Below are 19,565 nucleotides of genomic sequence, written 5' to 3'. Positions count from 1 at the left end.
AGGTTTTAAAAAATGATAGATTAGGCTGATGGCTTGGCACCTGTGGCTCAAGCGGCTAGGGTGCCAGCCACATACACCAGAGCTGGCAGGTTCGAATCCAGCCCAGGCCTGCCAAACAACAATGACAACTACAACCAAAAAAAAAAAAAAAAATAGCCGGGCATTGTGGTGGGTGCCTATAGTCCCAGCTATTTAGGAGGCTGAGGCAAGAAAATCGCTTAAGCCCAAGAGTCTGAGGTTGCTGTGAGCTGTGACACCATGGCACTCTACCAAGGGTGACATAGTGAGACTCTGTCTCACAAGAGAGACACATAGTTCGGGTCACCACAACATGAGGAACTGTATTAAAGGGTCGTGGCATCAGGAAGGTTGAGAACCACTGGTCTAAGGGCACTAGCTCCAATCACTCTTCCTTTATCTCTGTGACAACATGGGCCCTCTCTCTGCACAGCCATGTGGGGGGTCTAACCTCTGTCACCACTCCTGTTGTAGAATCCCAGAGGCATCGTGGGAGAAATGGGAGGGCCCTGACAAGAGCCAGGGGCTTCCTTTCCAGTCCTGGCCCACCAGCTTCTCTGGACATCTCACGGCATCTCCTCTGCTTATCTCTGGGGATTATTGAGGAAAGGAAAGGAAATTATAAATGTGAAAGTATTTGATTAATTGTGGAGGACTGCATATATGGCATTTGCCATTGCTTGTTCCCACAATCAGGGTTTCACTACACAGGATGTATGACTGTGTAGATTTGAACCCAGGGACCAGAACGTGGGTATAACTCATCTTTAATGCATCAGTGAATCATGAAGAAAAGGAAGACACTAAGAGAAGGTACCCTAAACCCATAGCTATTAATCATAGGCCACAGACTACTACAGGTCTGAAGATTGATTGCCAGGTGTCTTCCTTCACATAGGAATCACGCATTCTCTACAAACTGAATAAACATGTCTAGCACATATTATTAATGTTCTAATACATTGATACATTGGGTGAGATCAATAGAACATTTTATCTATTTAAAAGTATTACTAAACAGGAAGTTTTCACATTCGAAAAGAAAGACACTCTAAACATTTTAATATTTCTCATCCTAGAACATAGTAGAATTCTTTGTTCATAATGGGTAGTCAAAATTTTGAATAAGTCAATAAATTAATAAAGAAATAATTGTGTTTTATTTATTTATCTTGGTTTTTACCCATATGAACAAATCCATGGAGACTAACAGATCTATCAAATTTATAAAAGAGCCTATCCTACAGTGTTATTTTACAAACATCAATAATAATAATAACAAATTTTCACATCTGGTTCCTGTTTATCCTCAATATGGCACCATGAACAAGATGACCCAGGTATTAGTCAGTATATTAGAGAGGAAAGGAAAATTTGGAGAATACTTAAATCCATAAAACACAACTCACAGCATTAACTTCTCAAAAAAAAAAAAAAACAGAATAATTACAAAAATACTATGTCAAGTATAAATGATTAATACATTGTATGTTCGGATTTTGCCCATCCAAGGGCAAATCATAGCATCCAGGGTTTAGCACAGCATCTTAGAACTGGAAAACTCCAGACATTTCCTAAGTGTTTCCCCAAATTGTTTGTTCAAACGAATCACACAGGAGGCTCGGAACCTGTAGCACAGTGGTTTCGGCGGCGCCAGCCACATACACCAAGGCCGGCAGGTTCAAAACCGGCCTGAGCCAGCTAAACAACAATGACAACTGCAACAAAAAAAGTAGCCAAGCATTGTGGTAGGCACCTGTAATCCCAGTTATTTGGGAGGCTGAGGCAAGAGAATCGCTTAAGCCCATGAGTTTGAGGTTGCTGTGAGCTATGACGACATAGCACCCTTTACTGAGGGCAACATAATAAGACTCTCTCTCTCAAAAAAAAAAAAAGAGATTAACACAGGGTGCCTCTTGGTATGCATGTGTGCACGTGTGTGTGTGATTTTTGCACATCCCTGCTCTTGAGAGTCCAATTCAGTATGGCTGGGCTACAAATGTGAGCTACAAATGCGTTTTTTGAACAGTCTCTCCAGGTGATTCTCATGTCTTGATGAACCTGGAAAACATGGATCTTGTTAAGAAGATTCAATGATGCTTCCAAAAGTCCCACCATTAGTTAGCAGTGGAACTGAAATTAGTACCCAGGTACTGCCCCCTTTATCCATGACTCTCCAACTCTTTCCTGCCTTGGTCTGGATAGTCATGTGTCAAGACACTACAGTCTTCATTTAACTCATGTAACTGATTCTAATCCCACTTCTCTCCAAATACTGTTCATTTTCTCTACATTGTCAACATCATTTTATGTAAACCAGGGCCCGGGCTGTATTTGTAGAAATGAAATATAATATGATTTCAAAGAAAATGAAACACCTTGGGATTTAGGCTTGGTGAAGTAGTCATTATTCTGTTCTACCACTGAAAATGATAAAGAAGACAGTGTTCTTTCAGACCTGTCATAGACTCTGAATGTAAACATTGGTGTGTGGTACAATCTGTGGATTTGAATGTCAGCAGGTGTGCATGTTTGAACAGCTAAAGCTTTCCCACGTCAAAACCTACTGCATTTATGGTGACTACAGTTCAGTATATGGTGACTACAGTTCAGTAAGAGGGAAGTGCAGAGAAAATGAAACCTTGTTTCTAAGGAAGCAAACCCAAAGAGGGCTGGCAGGTTACAGCAAATCAATTACAACCTCTGACTTTTCAACCTAGGGATTAGCAGGGGATCTTCAGGAACTAGAAAGGAGTTCAGAATGTTGGGAGCATACTAAAGGCTTTCCTCAGTGTGACTACAAAGAACTGGGCCTCCGTGGCCCAGCAGGTCAGTTCCGAAAAGCAGGCTTTGACTGAAGTGGGTGGCAGACATGGCACATTTCACAACCTGGAGCTCTTCCTGAGACTTTGTGGGACTGGCCCCACACAGGAAGTGGGAAGAGCCTCTGTCTTGGGGGCAAAAGCTCCTGAGAGCTAGTTAACACATAAATGATAACCACAACCAGATTGACAAGAAATCCTGGTTTTTTCTCAGGCCAACTGCCCTCACCACCACAGCTTCCTAGCTCTAAATCTGAAGACAGGCTGTTGGCTCACAGGAAAAAGAAAGAAAAAAGGGAGCTTCTGCGCCTTCAAGATTCAGAGACACCAGGAGAAAAGAAGGTAGCTCCCAACCGATGAACCTACCTAAGAGCCTCCTCACACTCCTGCCCTTGTAAGCCCCCGATCCCTGATCGAGGCAGTCAGGACCACCTCCCTGGGACTGACTGGCATGGTATCCTGGGTTATATGAGTGCAGAAAGTTTCATTTCACTCTGAAAGGCTATGGTACTTTAAAAAGAACAAAAATTTACTTCGGGGGTTGGGGGGGGTAATCACAGCTTTCTTTTCAGCTTATTCATTATTTTAAAAATTCAGGGCAGGTAAGAAAGAGAATCCAGGTGATTCAGACATAATTCACCCAGAAAGGGGAGCCAGGACATTTGGATTTAAGTATCAATTCTGCAAAGAATGCTCTGGTGTTCATTTCACTCCCTGAAAAACGTGAATGGAGATTGCCACCCTAGGTCCTAAGTATCTGCAGAAATGTGTCATCTAGAGCAGAGAAGAGCTCCTAGCCTACCCCTAAGCTGCATGCACATTTCAGCTGACGCTAGATGACAGATTTCTCCTGCTACTAAATCTCTAGGTTTAGAGTGACTCACTTGCCCCACGTCACAAGACCAATAAACAGTAGAAATACAGAGTTATGTCTTTCTCATCACAGATCCAGCTTTTAAACACCAGGATGTATTGCTTATCCCAAACTAAATATACCAGGAACTCAGTTTTTACTGTGCTGTCGTTCAGTTATATCAAGGAACCCACTCCAGGAAATGTTACCTAGACGCGTTCGAAATATGCCTGATTCTCTACATCCATCTTCCAGGAACTAGTTAGAAAGCAGGTCTTTTTAAATGGATTCCTACAATTATATCACCTGGACAGATTCTCAAATTCTTAATGTATTGCATTCTGTCTATATATAAGGCATTCTTTGCATTCCTTGGCTTCTGACTCCTCCCTTTATCTTCAAAGCCAGCAGTGAAGCATTTTCAAATCTCTCCCTGCCTCCACTGTCTACCTTCTCCCTCTGGCGTTCCTCAGTCTCCCTTACTAGGACTCAGCATAATCAAACCCTTTCAAGATCACATCAGCACACTAATTTTTGCCACGTAAGTGACATTCACAGATTCCAAAAACTAAGCCAAAGATATGTTTGGGGGCCATATTCAGACTTCAGTAGTTGAAGATGTTGAACATGTTTTCATGGACTTATTTACCATCCTTACACCCGTCTTGATGAAGTGTCTAAGTCCTTTGGCCCCTTTGTAGTTGGGTTATTTGTTTTCTTTGTTGCACTGGAAGTTTTAAAACCATATATCTAGGACAAACATCCTTTGTCAGATACATGATTGCAAATGTTGTTTTCAGCATGAACTTAATCTTTTCATCCTCTTGATATTACCTTGGGCAGAACAAAAGTTTTAATTCTGATGAAGGACGGTTAATTAATTTTTTTATTCTATAAGTTGTGCTTTTGGTGTCATTTCCAAGAACTCTTTACTTAACCCAAGACACAAAGATTTCTCCTATGCTTTTTTTTTAGAAGTTTTGTAGTTTTACATCTTAAATTTAGATCCTGTGGTGCACTTTGAGTCAATTTTTCTGTATGGTTTGAGGTTTAGATCAAAGTTCGTTATTTTGCTTAAAGGTGTCTAATTGGTCCAACACTATTTGTTGAAAGACTAGCCTTTCTCTACTCAATTGCTTTTATACCTTTGTCAAAGATCAAATGGACAATTGTGTGAGTCCATTTCTGGACTTTCCATTATGTTCCATTAATTTATGTGTCATCTCTTGGCCAATACCTTAGCTCAGTATAACTTTTAAAACTCATATAAAAATGCAATTTTGCAGAACCGTGAACCTTGTTATAATGTTCCTGCACTGTAAGTAATCCTCAGTCTTTTTTTTTTTTTTTAACAGAAAAGTTTAACTCTTTCAAGCAAATAGAACACACTTAAGTTTATGAGCAGACAGAGCATACCTTGGAGGAAGGCATGGGTCTCTTCCTCTCCAGTGAGGAAGGATCCCTTACTAATCTTTCCTCTTATTTTCATTCCCTACTTCTTAGCTTTGTTATGCTTATTTCTAATGTTTATGCGTTTCTTAACTTATGTTTATGTGTTTTGGGAAGTATCTAGAAAGTCTCCTTTGCCTTATCTATTCACTGATTGGTTCACCGAGGGTCTTGGTTAAGCTGACTCAACTGTATTCTTAACTAACTTCTTTGGACAGTCTCCAAGATATTAATAGGGCATTGATTAACCAAAGGACACTGACTAACTTCTTTTTTTAGAAAAAAAAAAAATTCTTACTGGTTAATCCCTCTGTGGGGGCCTTAGGAGTTGAACAGTCTCTTAGCTAGTTAGTCCTGCTTTTGTGGTAATCTTTCATCTTAAGTAATCATTTTTAAATATCCTCAGCTTTTCAACATAAATTATGCTCAATTTTATTTAAATGACTACTACCAAACTAAAATAAATTTATATACATTGAAGCATTACAAATTTGTTTCCAGATGTTTCACACACATACATGACAAAACTCAGACATCACTATCCTGACCTGTCTACTGAGACTTGCCTCCAACATTTTCAACCTTCTGGTGAACATTTGCAGTTAATGTTCCACAGCCCCAAAAGTCCCCCTCTGTGTTAAAAATTGACATTATGCCTTACCTCCTGATTAATTTGCATTCATTTGCTTTAACTGAAAATCTTGAATTTGATAAATTCAAAAATCTGGTTTGTAGGGCGACGCCTGTGGCTCAGTGAGTAGGGCGCCGGCCCCATATGCCGAGGGTGGTGGGTTCAAACCCAGCCCCGGCCAAACCGCAACAGAAAAATAGCCGGGCCTTGTGGTGGGCGCCTGTAGTCCCAGCTGCTCAGGAGGCTGAGGCAAGAGAATCGAGTAAGCCCAAGAGTTAGAGGTTGCTGTGAGCTGTGTGAGGCCACGGCACTCTACCCGAGGGCGCTACAGTGAGACTCTGTCTCTACAAAAAATAAAAAAAAAAATCTGGTTTGTAGTTCGAAATGCTTTGATATTTGGGGGTAGCTCCTGTGGCTCTGTGAGTAGGGCGCTGGCCCCATATACGGAGGATGGAGGGTTCAAACCTGGCCACAGCCAAACTGCAACAACAAAGTAGCCGAGCATTGTGGTGGGTGCCTATAGTCTCAGCCACTCGGGAGGCTGAGGCAGGAGATTTGCCTAAGCCCAAGAGCTGGAGGTTGCTGTGAGCTGTGTGATGCCACGGCACTCTACCAAGGGCAACAAAGTGAGACTCTATCTCAAAAAAAAAAAGAACAACATGCATTTAATTGTTCTCTTAATTACTTTATTTCAAGATAGTGTAGAAAGTCTTTGGACAAACAGTTCCATGGTTATTCCCTATCCAGTACGAAGACTAGTTTCGTCTTGTTAGGAGTAACTATGTCAGAGATGCACTTTATGGAATGCCAGCTTCAAGTTCTTTGCTACAGCCTTGCTGTGAGAGCTGTGGTGAACTGTAGAATAGGCTCCCTGTGATCTCAACCAAGAGTCCTTTTCAGCTGATGTCAGAAAATGTAGTGGCTCCACCATCAATAGTAGTATATACACTATACTATTTTTTCATAAAACATCTTTCCTTCCTTCCTTCCTTCCTTCCTTCCTTCCTTCCTTCCTTCCTTCCTTCCTTCCTTCCTTCCTTCCCTTTCCTTCTTTCTTCCTTTCACAGAGTCTCACTATGTTGTCCTTGGTAGAGTGCTATGGCATCACAGCTCACAGCAACCTCAAACTCTTAGGCTTAAGCGATTCTCTTGCCTCAGCCTCCCAAGTAGCTGGGAGTATAGGTGTGTGCCACAATGCCTGGCTATTTTTTCGTTGCAGTTGTCATTGTTGTTTAGCAGGCTAAGGCTGGATTCGAACCCGGCAGCCTCGGTGTATGTGGCCGGCACCCTACCCACTGAGCTACAGGCACCACCCATAAAACCTTTTTTTAGTATATAAAGAAGTCATTTCTGACTTCTGAGAATTTTCACTGAGAAAATTTCTTCTCTGATAGTTTTCCTTTATTGGCTTACAAAAAAGAATTGTAGTTTTGTGTTCATTTTGCTAATGAAACAGAGATGCATTTATGAAAGTAGCTAAGATTACTGGCACTGAAGAGTTATACTCTTCATAATACTATACTATACTATACATAATACTTATGTTAACTCTTTATTGGCTCCAATACTATAAGCCGTGTGACCTTTAGCTCATTACTTAACCTCTCTGTGCATTGGTCTCTTTTTCCAAAATTTTAGAATATTACAGGGGTACACACATTTTGGTTACATAATTTGTTTTTGTACATTTTAAGCAAAGCTATAAATGTGCCCTTCACCCAGAGTAAGTGTTTTGGTTTCTTTATCTTCAAAAAATAAATGGGGGCAGGACATGGTGGTTCATGCCTGTAATCCGACCACTCTGAGAGGCTGAGGTGGGTAGATTGCTTGAGCTCAGGAATTCAAGACTGGTCAAAGTAAGAGTAAAACCCTGTCTCTACTAAAAATAGAAAAACTAGCCAGGCATAGTGATGCATGCCTGTAGTGCCAGTTACTTGAGATACTGAGTCAAGGGGATTGCTCAAGCCCAAAAGTTTGAGGTTGCCATGAGCTATGATGCCACAGCACTTTATTTATTTTTTTGACACAGCACTTTACAGCACCAAATCTCACTCTGTCTATAAATAAATAAATAAATAAATAAATAAATAAATAAAATGAGGGCCAGGTGCAGTGGCTCAAGCCTGTAACCCTAGCTCTTTGAGAGGCTGAAACAGGATGATTGCTTGAGGTCAGCAGTTCGAGACCAGCCTGAGCAAGAACAAAACCTCAACTCTACAAAAAAATGAAAAAGTAGCCAGGTGTTGGGGTGGGCGCCTATAGTCCCAGCTACTTCGGAGGCTGAGGCAAATGGATCACTTGAGCCCAGGAGATAGAGGGCTCACTCTAGCCCAGGCAAAAGAACAAAACGCTGTCTTTAAAATACATACATACATATGTAAGATGGGGATAATAGTATCTCATGGGATTGTTTTAAAGGATAAATAAATTAATTCACATGAAGTGCTTACCACTTCACCTGACATAGTGAGTTCTCAGCTATTGGTTTCTAGAAAATACTATAAGCTGAGAACATTAGAAACACCTTTATTTTCACTCAGCTGTGTGATTTTTTAGTACTTGTTTCATCAAATTTTCAGGGATGTTTTCTGTGCAGTTCTCAACAGTATTTGCTGACAAAGGAACACATTTTAATTTGTCGTCTGTGGTTTTCCATGCATTATTTTAGCAATAGTTTACTGTCACAGGAAGTAGGAGGAACAATTGCTTTGCCAAAAGTCTGAGGCTTTTTTCTCTTTTGCTATAATGTAAAAAACCCCAAGAGAGGCTTCTCACTTTTTATCATTAAGTTTAGTAAATATGGCCTTCAATATCACAACTCTGAATACAACTGTAAGAATTCTAAAATTTGTTTTCAGATTTTCACTACCCAAATATCTTGCCTGCCCTGATGGCTTCATGTTACCTTTAGCTAACGTTTCAAGGAACATTTGACACTTTTTGCAAGGCTTATCAGTAACAAGAGCAAATGTAAACCCATTTTTCAAGCTATCTTTTTTTATCAATTTCTCTCTTTCCCTTATTTTTTGTTACAGCTAAAGAAATTTACCTTACTTTCACCTCTTATATACCCAACGCAGAGTTCATTCTAAGAATAAGAGAAGTGTTAGGGCAGCTTTCATTATTCTCATTGGCTTGCAATGTTAGTATTATCTGCAATCTTTAATTTCTTTGTTGAAAGGTTTTTAAGCCACTTGTTGAATTTCATAAGGGTTAGTTTTGATAAAACCAAATAATATGATCCATAAGTCATCGGCTAACCTATAGCCCATCCCCAATACCCCCTGAGCTCTGGAGCCCCCTGTTCTATTAGAATACGCTGTGCCCATGGGTCAGTGATGTCACCGCTGTTAGCTCAAGCACAGAATTAATGTTCAATACTTGCAACTTCATTTGGATTAATTCATTGCTGTAATTTGTGCAAAAGGAAATCTCAATCCTACTTTTGAAGTGCTTTCAACCTAGAGAACTCAATATATTAAGAACTTCCCCTAAATCAACTTAAAATCATTAATACTTTTTGATCAAGAGAACTAATGAAACCATTACATTGGTGGACTTTTAACGAATCGTTCTTGGGAGGTGTCATGTGTTTTGTAAATCTTGGGGAATCAGAGTCCAAGGTCCTGAGCTGTCCAGGGTCCTCCGCCTCTCATCCCTGAAGGAGGCTGTTGGGCCACATGGCCCTGACCATCCTTTCTCATGTAACATTTATCTATATATTCCTATACTGTCTGCAATACAGAGTTTTTAACAGTTCCCTTGTTTGTGCCATTTTAGCACAGAGACCTAAGGTTGTGGTAAATTTATTATTCATCTTAACCTCTACTTCTCTCTGCTTCTTGAAACTTCAAAGATGAAATCAATACCATGTCATCACGAACCTACTAAAGGAAATAAAACAATATCCCAACATAAACAACACTTCCCCCAAGCGACACTAAACATGCAACACTCTGAAAAAGTCTAAGAAATTAATCAATTGAATAAATCAGCAAAAGACATATTGGAGGCACAAAATTTGGTGTGGGTCTCATTTATAACTAATGTAATTTTATGTTTACCACTTTTAGATAATGTGGCTTAAATTGCAAGGCTAAAAACACATAAATATGTGCCTATAGTACCACCTTCTGAGTGTTCCTAGACCAACTGACAATAACAAAAGAAAATTAAGACATGTTAGAGGAGTCTCGAGGTATCCTAAGTTAAATTTCACTGTTTTCCTTAATCCCAACCTCATCATCAAGTTCTGGACCCTAGCTAGATGCATAGCTTTAGAGAGAAAAAAAATTCATATAATTTTTTTGGAGTGTTGACGACAAATGCAACAATAGCAAAAACAGCTATTTAGAAAAATAGCTAATTGGGGAATCTGTGCCATACTTCACGATTGAGTATAATAACAAATCTCAAAAAACACCTTAGGTGAGATGATTGTTAGGACTTAGCTCATCCCAGGAAACTTTAACTTTAGACTTCTCTAAGCATCATTGAAAATTTGAAGGAACGGGTATTAGAAAAATTACACAAAGAAAAGGTGTTTATGATATGTCTCAGTTATGGTATTTGGTAGACAGTAATAGTCAATATTTGCTGAGAAGTAATTATTGTATCAGGTAAAATTGTAAGCACTTTATGTGAATTTATTTAGTCTTTATCACAATCCTATTGAGGTAGATAATAGCTACATAATTGGACCTCATCAGTTTCAAAGCTAAGAGCTAATATGACATGCTGGGTGTAAGATCTTGACTAAGGGTAGGAGAGCTCCTTTGTGCAAAGCAAGACAATGAGCAAATGTGACCCTAGAACCACCTGCCCCAAACTGCTTCTGCATGGCAAGATCAATGCACTATATAAACTAGAATTCAGTCTGCTTAAAATGTATCCTTTGCTTCAAAATGGCATTTCATCCTATCTCTTGGAAGGAATAAACCTAGTTTCATTCACACAGTCACCATGACTGGGTGCTTATGAAATGCATTTAGATTCTACATGGAAATTTTTCTTCAAATACGTTACTTTTTTTCTCTTACTTGAAATCTTTGTCTTGACTCATTTGCTGAGAACTAATTATTATATAACCAAGAGAATATAGAATAGAATATATAGAATATAAAACATAGAATAGAATATAGAATAGAGGCTCAGTGCCTGTAGCTCAGCAGTGAGGGTCCCGGCCACATACATCAGAGCAGGTGGGTTTGAATCCAGGCCGGGCCTGCCAAACAACAATGACAACTACAACCAAAAAAATAGTTGGGCATAGTGGCAGCCACCTGTAGTCCCAACTACTTGAGGGTCTGAGGCAAGAGAATCCCATAAGCCCAAGAGTTTGAGATTGCTGTGAGCTGTGACACCATGGTGCTCTACCCAGGGTGACATAGTGAGACTGTCAAAATAATAACAATAATAATAAAGAATATAGAACAGAATATAGAATAACCAAGTAAAATAAAAGTTTCAGTAAGTTTTTCAAATTTGTTTTCCAAAATATAAGTGTTTTGATCCACTTAGAGTACTTATCATCTAAACAACATTTCTTAGATCTAAAAAAAATACTGAGTAAAATAACATTAAGACAATAACCTTTGCAATTTCCTGCAGACAGAGGAGAGGTTAATTTCCTTTGTGTTGATAATCTTACAGTGAACGGGGTAAGTGTGTGCGTCAGAAGAAAGGAGGAAAACACCAGGTGATCCTCCATAGCTTCTGCCTCTGGCCTTGTCTGTAAACCTCACAAGGGAAAGGCCCCACGTGCTGAGGACTGATGTTATCACATACACAACAGGCATGTATTGTGACAATGTTCAGTTTGACTGACCTTCCATCTTTGACCTGTTTATACAAGCATAGTGTGTGGAAGAAGAAAGATCCTTCTTCAAGCTTTTGAACTTTTAACCAGAAAACTGTTGAAGTGAACAAAATAAAACACTATCTGTTAACTGACACACGATGGGCTGAAGAGCAAGACAGTCGCCACGATGCTGTTGCCACTGTCTATATCCTAGCAACCACCTACCCACCGAAAGAACCACCTCATGGATGCAATCCACTTACTACTCACAAAGCTGGTCTGAAGCACCCGGAAAGGCTGTTCCGAACGAAGGAAGTGCTTTTTCTGAAAGGCCTTAGTATCCCGTCATTGGCAAGGACATTTGCAAATCAATGAGTGCATATCATAAAGCAGGGCCACAGGAGTTGGATGGCTCTCAATTGCCTTAAACCTCACACAATTCCACACGAAGTATCCTAGAAGAGTCATGGGAAAGCTAAAGACTGAGAGATATTAGTCTGTTTGGCCAGGCCTGAGAGAATCAGAAAATCAAGGTCAGAAGTGAAAAGGGATACACACCACTGTTCAAACTCCAGGCGTGGAAAGAAGGTCAAGAGGTGACGCGCATAAAAGTTCGTGCCTGTTTTTGGCTAAAACAAATGACATTTTTACACATTTGCTAATTCCCAGAATTTAGAGGAAACCCTGAAAGATGAGGTTGAGGAATAGAACATCTCCCACAGAAAGACGTTTTTCCACGTATTATTCATTATTCTACAATTGCTCTTAGAAGTTAGTGACTGTGGCATTCTCAGTTATAGTAAGACCTTTCAAGAAGTGTAAAGGTCCCTTCTGTTTGATCTTTTCTTCTACGTCTGGTAAAAAATGTTACTCATCCTTGTAGATCTGACTTTTAGGCATCATTTTGTCCCGAACCGCAGCAAATGGACTTCTGAGAAGGGATTGCAAGGAAGGTGCAAAGCCACCTCAGTTTGGTAATCTCTGCAAAGGAAATCTGCACTCTGAGTTCAGCTAATATCCAGGCAATACTTCCTTGGTGGTGAATAGTATTAGCATTTTGGAGGAAAGTGTTGCCCCGTAGGTAAGAAGTAGACAGACAGTGGGGACCGTTCACTACGTTCCAGTGCTCCCGGGACTTTTCTCAGGTTAATTCTAATTTTAACATTAGAAACTGTGACATAACAAAACTAATGTGTTGGTCCCTAATTCTAAGATTTCCCATATTTGGAGTAATAACTAAGACAAAACATCAAGCTGCTTCATGGAATTGGAAAATTTTCTGGATTTAGAAATTCCTCAAAAGAAGTGCATTCTTCACAATTCACCTGGACATTCTGAAAAAGCTTTCCAGTGAGGTTGTTTCAAGCTTTTGAGGCTTCTTATTGAGTCTTTAAGTGTTTTGCTCATTACAAAAACAGCTTCAATAAAATAATTGCTAAAATAAGCTTACGTCAGGCAATTTGAACATATTGGAAAATCACTGGTTTCTTCTCTTAGTGTCTTCCACTATAATTAAAGTGACCAAATCAAGTGACAACTCTCCTAGTGACTTCCACTAAAGCAATCAAACTAAAGGTTAACAGAATGTTGAACAGATTTTAGAAGACTTATTTTCCAGGTCAGGAATTTTTGTTATCTTTCATCTGAGGTGGAATGTTTTTAACTCTCTGTGGATTAAGAAGCAACATATAAATTAATATAAATGAATTGGTTAAATGAAATCTATACATTAATAATATAAATAAGAGAAGTGACATAGTACTGATTTACAAGCTAAACTATCTAATGCTCCCCATAGTAGACCATTAGATGACCAGGGGATATTCTGAGCATAAATTCTATTCATAGATGTGTAAACTTTATGTTTGGCCTTACCAGCTGAGGACTACTTCATAAAGGCACACTTTTTTTTTTAGTATTCAAATTATTTTAGAGGATGCCACCAAGAAAAGTGCTGGAAATTAACCCCCAATAAAATTTTCCCACCCTAGATTTTTCTGAGAGGTTCCAGGACCTATCTCTGCCTCTGACCATGCCACTGTGAGGCTGCAGTGCTCCTGGAAGAAGGTCCCTCGCCCCCACCTGCTGCCCTGGGTACAGTGCCATGGTGTCATAGCTCAGAGTAACCTCAAACTCCTGGGCTTGAGCAATCGTCTTGCTTCAGCCTCCTGAGTAGCTGGGACTACAGGCATGAACCACCACACCTGGCTAGTTTTTCTATTTTTAGTAGAGATGAAGTCTTGCTCTTACTCAGGCTGGTCTGGAACTCCTGAGCTCAAGGGATTCTCCTGCCTCCACCTCCCACAGTGCTAGGATTACAGGCATGAGTAATCGCACCCTGCCACATTGCATTTCTATTTGTACCATTACACGCTCTGAGAAAAGTCATTCACCATGAATAATACCCCTTTACAAGGAAAAAAAAAAGCACCTAGCAATCCTAAAATCACTGTCCCTTAAAATAAAAGGAGTAGAATTAATAATGAAGGGAGGTAATTTGTTCTAATACCATTCTTCTTTCCTTAAACAATCTCCTGAGGAAGGTGTATACCACTAGAAATACTACGCATTGTGTCAAGTTCTTTATACATATGCTGTTTACATATGTAATTGGTAAGTAAAAAATGTTTATTGGCAGCATACGCTCACATTTTAATTATTTTACAAATGGAATGGAGTTTTGAGACTACTGATTTTAAAACACAATCAACCATACTACACAAGGAATTATTTCAGGTGGATTTTAATAAAGTCAGATTTGTAGATTATAAAATAAGGTTTCTAATTTACTTGGGCCAAATGACTTGTCCATTTACTTTTAATGCAAACGATCAATTCTTTGCTCTACTCTTCACACAAGAAAATGGTTCTCACTTTCTAACTTCTAAATTGAATGTCAAATATCTGGACAAACTCAAATTAGCCCCCCAATGTAAATTCATCTCATGAACTAATTTGCTGTTTATTTTAACAGCTTTGAAAATCTTAGAGAAATGAGTTCTAAACCTGGGGGAAAATATGCAAAAATTAAAATAATCACTATCATTTTCAAGTGGCTTGCTTTCACTGTTAAAATTCGTACTGATAAGAAATCTAACAAACAGGATTAATTTGCAGTGAATGGAATTTTTTTTAATCAGTTGGTGTAACAGAAAGGCAAACACCAGAGCTACTATCCTACAAGGACGCTCACTCAGATCAAGTTGATACGCTCTTATATTTTCATACGCATTTCTTCTGATTATAAAAATATGAGTTACATAATTATTTTTACTACAGTTTTTAATGTTGTAAAACTATCACAAGGTTTTCAATATGACATTTTTCCATGAACAAAAAAATGTTCAGGGGCAGTGCCTGTGGCTCAAAGGAGTAGGACGCCGGCCCGCCGGCCCCATATGCCAGAGGTGGAGGGGTCAAACCCAGCCCCGGCCAAAAACTGCAAAAAAAAAAAAAATGTTCAATGATTATAGAACACATACATTTAGAAAATCCTATTACTATCCATAAAAATAATTTTAACAACAATAAAAATATTAATAAAAGCTGAGGCTTGTTGAGTGCTTATTATATGCCAGACTCTTTTTGGGGTGCACTTTACACATATTAACTTAGTAGTTCTAAGCCCAGGCTGCCAGTTAAAATCACCAAGAGAGCATTTAAAAAAAATAAATAAATGAGGGCTAGAGTCCACCCTCAAAAGAGACTCTGATTCAGATTGCCTGGGGTGGTAACCTGGACGTTGATGATTCTACAGTGCAGCCAGCATGGAAAAGGAATACATTAACACAGGACTCACAAGAATCCTAGGAAGTGGGCATAGTTATCTTTTATTTTACAGTAAGGAAAATGACACATGGTTCCCAAGCAGCAGAAATAGAATTTGAACCCAGGCAGGTAATGTGTCTCCAAAATTTAGATTCCTTACCACAAAGCTCTACTACCCCTCAAAGACCAAAACCGCTGAATATTTGGGGGATGGTTTCCACTCACATGTTGTCCATAAAAGATCATTTCTGTAATTTCTCTGTAGTCAAATTTAAAAAAAACAAAAAAAACTTTTGCATAACTCAGGCTGAAAAAACAAACAAGATTCTGATCTTGGAATTACTGTGGATCGCACGTGACTGGGAAGCTGACCAAGCCTTCAGCCGGTGCTGAAATCAGTGATTTCACTGTTACCCTGTTGGCTAACTTGGTGCTGCCCCAGGACCCCTCCTGCAGCCAGCTCTCTGAGGCTACCCTTCCTCCTCACCCTCCATTTACCAAGAAAATTGATATGAAAAATTCAGGTACACACGTCAAACAGGAACAGTTCCTTTTCCAACTGGTATTTGTCCTCCAGGATAAATAGGCCTGAAAGTTCAGCAGCTGCTTGCCAGCAGTTTTCTTTACTGCTCTGCTCCCCTGTTAGCTCCAGGAGAAGCTAACAGAATACAGTCAATTAAAAAGGGAGGGAGAGGGGATTGGAAAGAAAACCGAATTCTGTGCTGCTATCACTTGGTTTATCTGGCTAGCAGTCACATGAATAACAACCTTGAAGCAGTTTACCTGAATCTTGTTAGACCACAAAGCATTCTCCCTGCTGGGTCAGGCCGGCCCTAGAAGTGGTCTGTCTCAGTGCCAAGGGCAAGAAATAGGACAAGTAGAATTTAAATCGGGGGAAAAATAGATGATGGCACTGTATCTATTTAAAGAGGAGAAAGAAATATTATCCTCTGAAATGTGGAAGGTTACAGGGGGTGACCCAGGCGGTTATCAGCTAACATGAGACTGGGAGCGTAAACAAGGGGGTTTAAACCAGTAACTTGCAAGAACTGAGGGAGCAAAGAGGAGAGGAGTGACAAAGTGGCATCCAGACATTCCACGCTCCCCGGGGTCTGTTCAGATAAGGCATCTCGTGGTTTGACTTCGAAAGAGATGTAGCCAAGATGTGGAGCTCAAGAGGACACTTACTAAGCACAGTCTGCTAACATGGTGCTTGGTGTGTCTGGGGTGTTATCTCACGTGATCCCCACAGCAACTCTGAAAGAAGGGGGTGTTATTTACCAGCAACATCCTGAGATAACTCTAATGCTAGGTAGGTAGCATGGATCTGAAATGAGGTTAGTTGCTTCTAAAATCTGTGTTCCTTCCACTCTATGAGCCTCCCTACCTCATAGTCTCTATCCTGAGCTGCATGGTTACTTGATATAAACTGTTTCAGCAAAGGCCCTTCTGAGCCACTAGCAAGGGTGACAAGGAACACAAGGCACAGGCTTACTTTCCAGCAGGAATGAGAATATTCCCTGAGACCCAAAAGCACTCCATAGAAGGTCATTTCTGTGATCTCATTCCTCCTTGAGTTGTGCTTCAGCAATCTGGGCTCTTCTTTCCCAGCCACTGGCTGCCTGATGGGCCCTCACCATCAGCCCCACATCCCACACAGATGGCGATGCCCAACTCCAGCGCCAGCTACTCGAGGGAACATTCTCTCACCCCAGAGAGGATCCAGTCCATCTGATGCAGCTGTTGTTCAGAAGCTTTTACTGCTGCCTTCAACAGCTGGGTAAGAGGTTCATGGATCACTTTTGTCCTTTGTCACCCCCTTTTTTTGTTGCTATTCCCTATGACTATGTGCTTAGCAGGTCAGAGAAAGATTCCTCATTCATTCAGCAAGAATTTACCAAGTGCATACTATGAAAGCGAAGATGTTCTAATCTAGGTGCTGGAAACAGAGAATCTAAATTCAGTCCTTTCAAATACCCAGGCTTCCGCTCACCTGTTACAATGAGCGCCACCTGGTAACAGAGTCCTGCGATTCTGAGTAAGAGCACCTGATTTCCTCATTCAGCACTTCCTTGATGGGGGAGCCGGGACAGCAGCCCAGCTTTGGCAGTTTGGCTCAGTTCTGTCCTCCCGATTCAAACTATTATATACTGCCTTTCAGAGATTTCTCTCTTGGAAACTTTACTATGTTTTCTTTGACCTACCTCTTTTTGAGAGCAAAGTCTATCAAAAGAGCAAGGTGATATAAAAGGACTGTCAGGGCTGCTCAGACCCTCTACAGTGGTTCTCAACCTTCCTAATGCCACGGCCCTTTAATACAGTTCCTGTGGGTCACGACTCCACAGGTTGAGAACCACTTGGCTGCCTTGTTTGAGCAGCAGTTTGGAGACCCACCCAAGGATTAAAAAAGTGAATTAGCAGGGAGAGAGAGAATGTTTCTCAGATAAGCTCCTTTGGCAGGACTGTAATTTACATTTAGTAAAATTCCCATTTCCCCTTTATTATGAGAGGGATATGGCTTATTTACCATTGTCCATTCTTAGCAGTTCTCAGTTACCAGGCACCTGTTACTAAAAAAAAAAAAAAAAAGACGAGAGTTGTGTCAGAGCTTCAGAAACAGCCAGAGTCGGAAGAAAGGGGAAGGAGGCTGAACTTGAAACTTAGGTTAATTTCCATAATTATTTTCCACAATTTCTTTGTTCACAATTCCCTTTCCATTTTTCACTAATTTTTAGCAACTTCTGAATTCTTACATAAAGTTCTCAGAAGGAAGGATTTTTTTATTGTTTTAATAGAGAGACAGTTTCAAAAAAAAATAAGCAAACAAAAAACCATCTGTTTCCCTAATTTCTAATAAAAAGCCATTCAACTAAGTGTTAGTTATTCCTCATGTCAGAATAAAAAGTAAGGTTTCTGTAAAAAAACAATGTTCAGCTACTTTAAAACGAGATGATTCACACACAGAGAAGAACCGGTTTGTTTGAGTGCCTGGATTTTTATACTTAGTAGCAGACTAGCTCTAATGGCCAGTGAAAAAACAAACATGCATCAGAAAAGAAAAATTGAGCAAATATACGCACCCAAAGACAAATCAGAAAGAAAAAATCTATAACACGGAATGAACAGGTATCTGAGGGCAGTCCCCTGGAGACGGTGAATCCATTTTCCAGGGATTACTTACCCACAGAAGTGGAATTCCTGTGTTCAGCCTGAGTCCCTTCAGGACAGCTCCTGTGCTCCAGTGTTGAGAGACTCACAAAACTAAATCTAAAAACTACTGTCAGGAAAAGGGTCAGTAAGAGCGGCATAACTGCAATGTGTTTGAGCATTCAATAGAAAACAACTTGACTTTGCCTGCGCATAGCCCGGGCAAGGTGCATGTGTCTGAGCCCCAGTGGCTGCCCTAGGCTGACCCCCAGCCCCGGGCCATCTACTCTGCTGCTGTCTGTGCCCTCCAGCTCCCTCTTCCCCTCCCAGAGCTTCTGAGTACAGCCCGAAAGGGACGCTGCAGGAAAGATTTCTTTAAGTTTTCTTTGGAAGCAGGTTAAGGAATACCTGACACCCTTGTGACAAATTTCACAGAGTTTACCAGTGGCCCGCAGCTGCCTTCACTGCTGCAGACAGGCAGAGAGGCAAAGGCTTAGAGAAAGAAAAAGGAAAGAATTAATAGGAGGTTCCAGCTGCAACCCTTAGATGCCGCTGAAGGAAGAAGTATGTAGCTATCAATGATTTTTCCCCAAACATAGTTTCTCTTTTTGACAAGTGGAATGACTCCCCTTTCCCTTTTAAAGCTCCCTGGGCCCCGCCTCCTTTCCTTCAGCGACACTCGATTGAGCCTCTGTCTGCAAACGTGAACGTGGGCACTTGCCCGGCCCAGGAAAGCAGGGCCAGCTGCCAAAGAGGAGATAACTGGCTACTCACCATAAATATTCCGGGCAGAACAGGGAGAGAGCAGTTAGGAGGCTCTGCAGGAGTGAGTGATGTCCTGGAGGCACTTGCCGAACATTGCTTATGTTTTTGTAATCTTGAGGAACGGAGACAAAAGTGAATCCTGTGGTATAAATCAATGGCAACCCACCACTGATCATTTGGATTTATAATAATCGATCATTCACATGAGTGATACTAAAGATAATTCGCCTTCAGCTCATTATTTGACAGAAATGTCAACACCAGTGCACATTCCTGGAGCTTAATCTTTCCCGCTCTCCCCCTCTCTCCTGT

General features: G+C 40.4%; 1 protein-coding gene across 1 annotated transcript in view; it reads right to left on the bottom strand.

Annotated features, from left to right (window-relative positions):
• EGF (epidermal growth factor) overlaps positions 1-19,071 on the bottom strand; it is an 86,405-nt gene extending 67,334 nt beyond the window's left edge. The window contains exon 1 of the mRNA XM_053565908.1: positions 18,523-19,071. Coding sequence (XP_053421883.1) covers positions 18,523-18,670 — 148 coding nt within the window. The 5' untranslated portion in view covers positions 18,671-19,071. The remainder of the gene's footprint in view (positions 1-18,522) is intronic.
• Between the last annotated feature and the right edge of the window lie 494 nt (positions 19,072-19,565).

The sequence above is a fragment of the Nycticebus coucang genome, chromosome 1, assembly GCF_027406575.1.
Source record: "Nycticebus coucang isolate mNycCou1 chromosome 1, mNycCou1.pri, whole genome shotgun sequence".
In the NCBI taxonomy this organism is placed as follows: domain Eukaryota; kingdom Metazoa; phylum Chordata; class Mammalia; order Primates; family Lorisidae; genus Nycticebus; species Nycticebus coucang.
The sequence above is the reverse complement of the archived record's forward strand: the minus strand, read 5'-3'. Positions and strand labels throughout refer to the sequence as shown.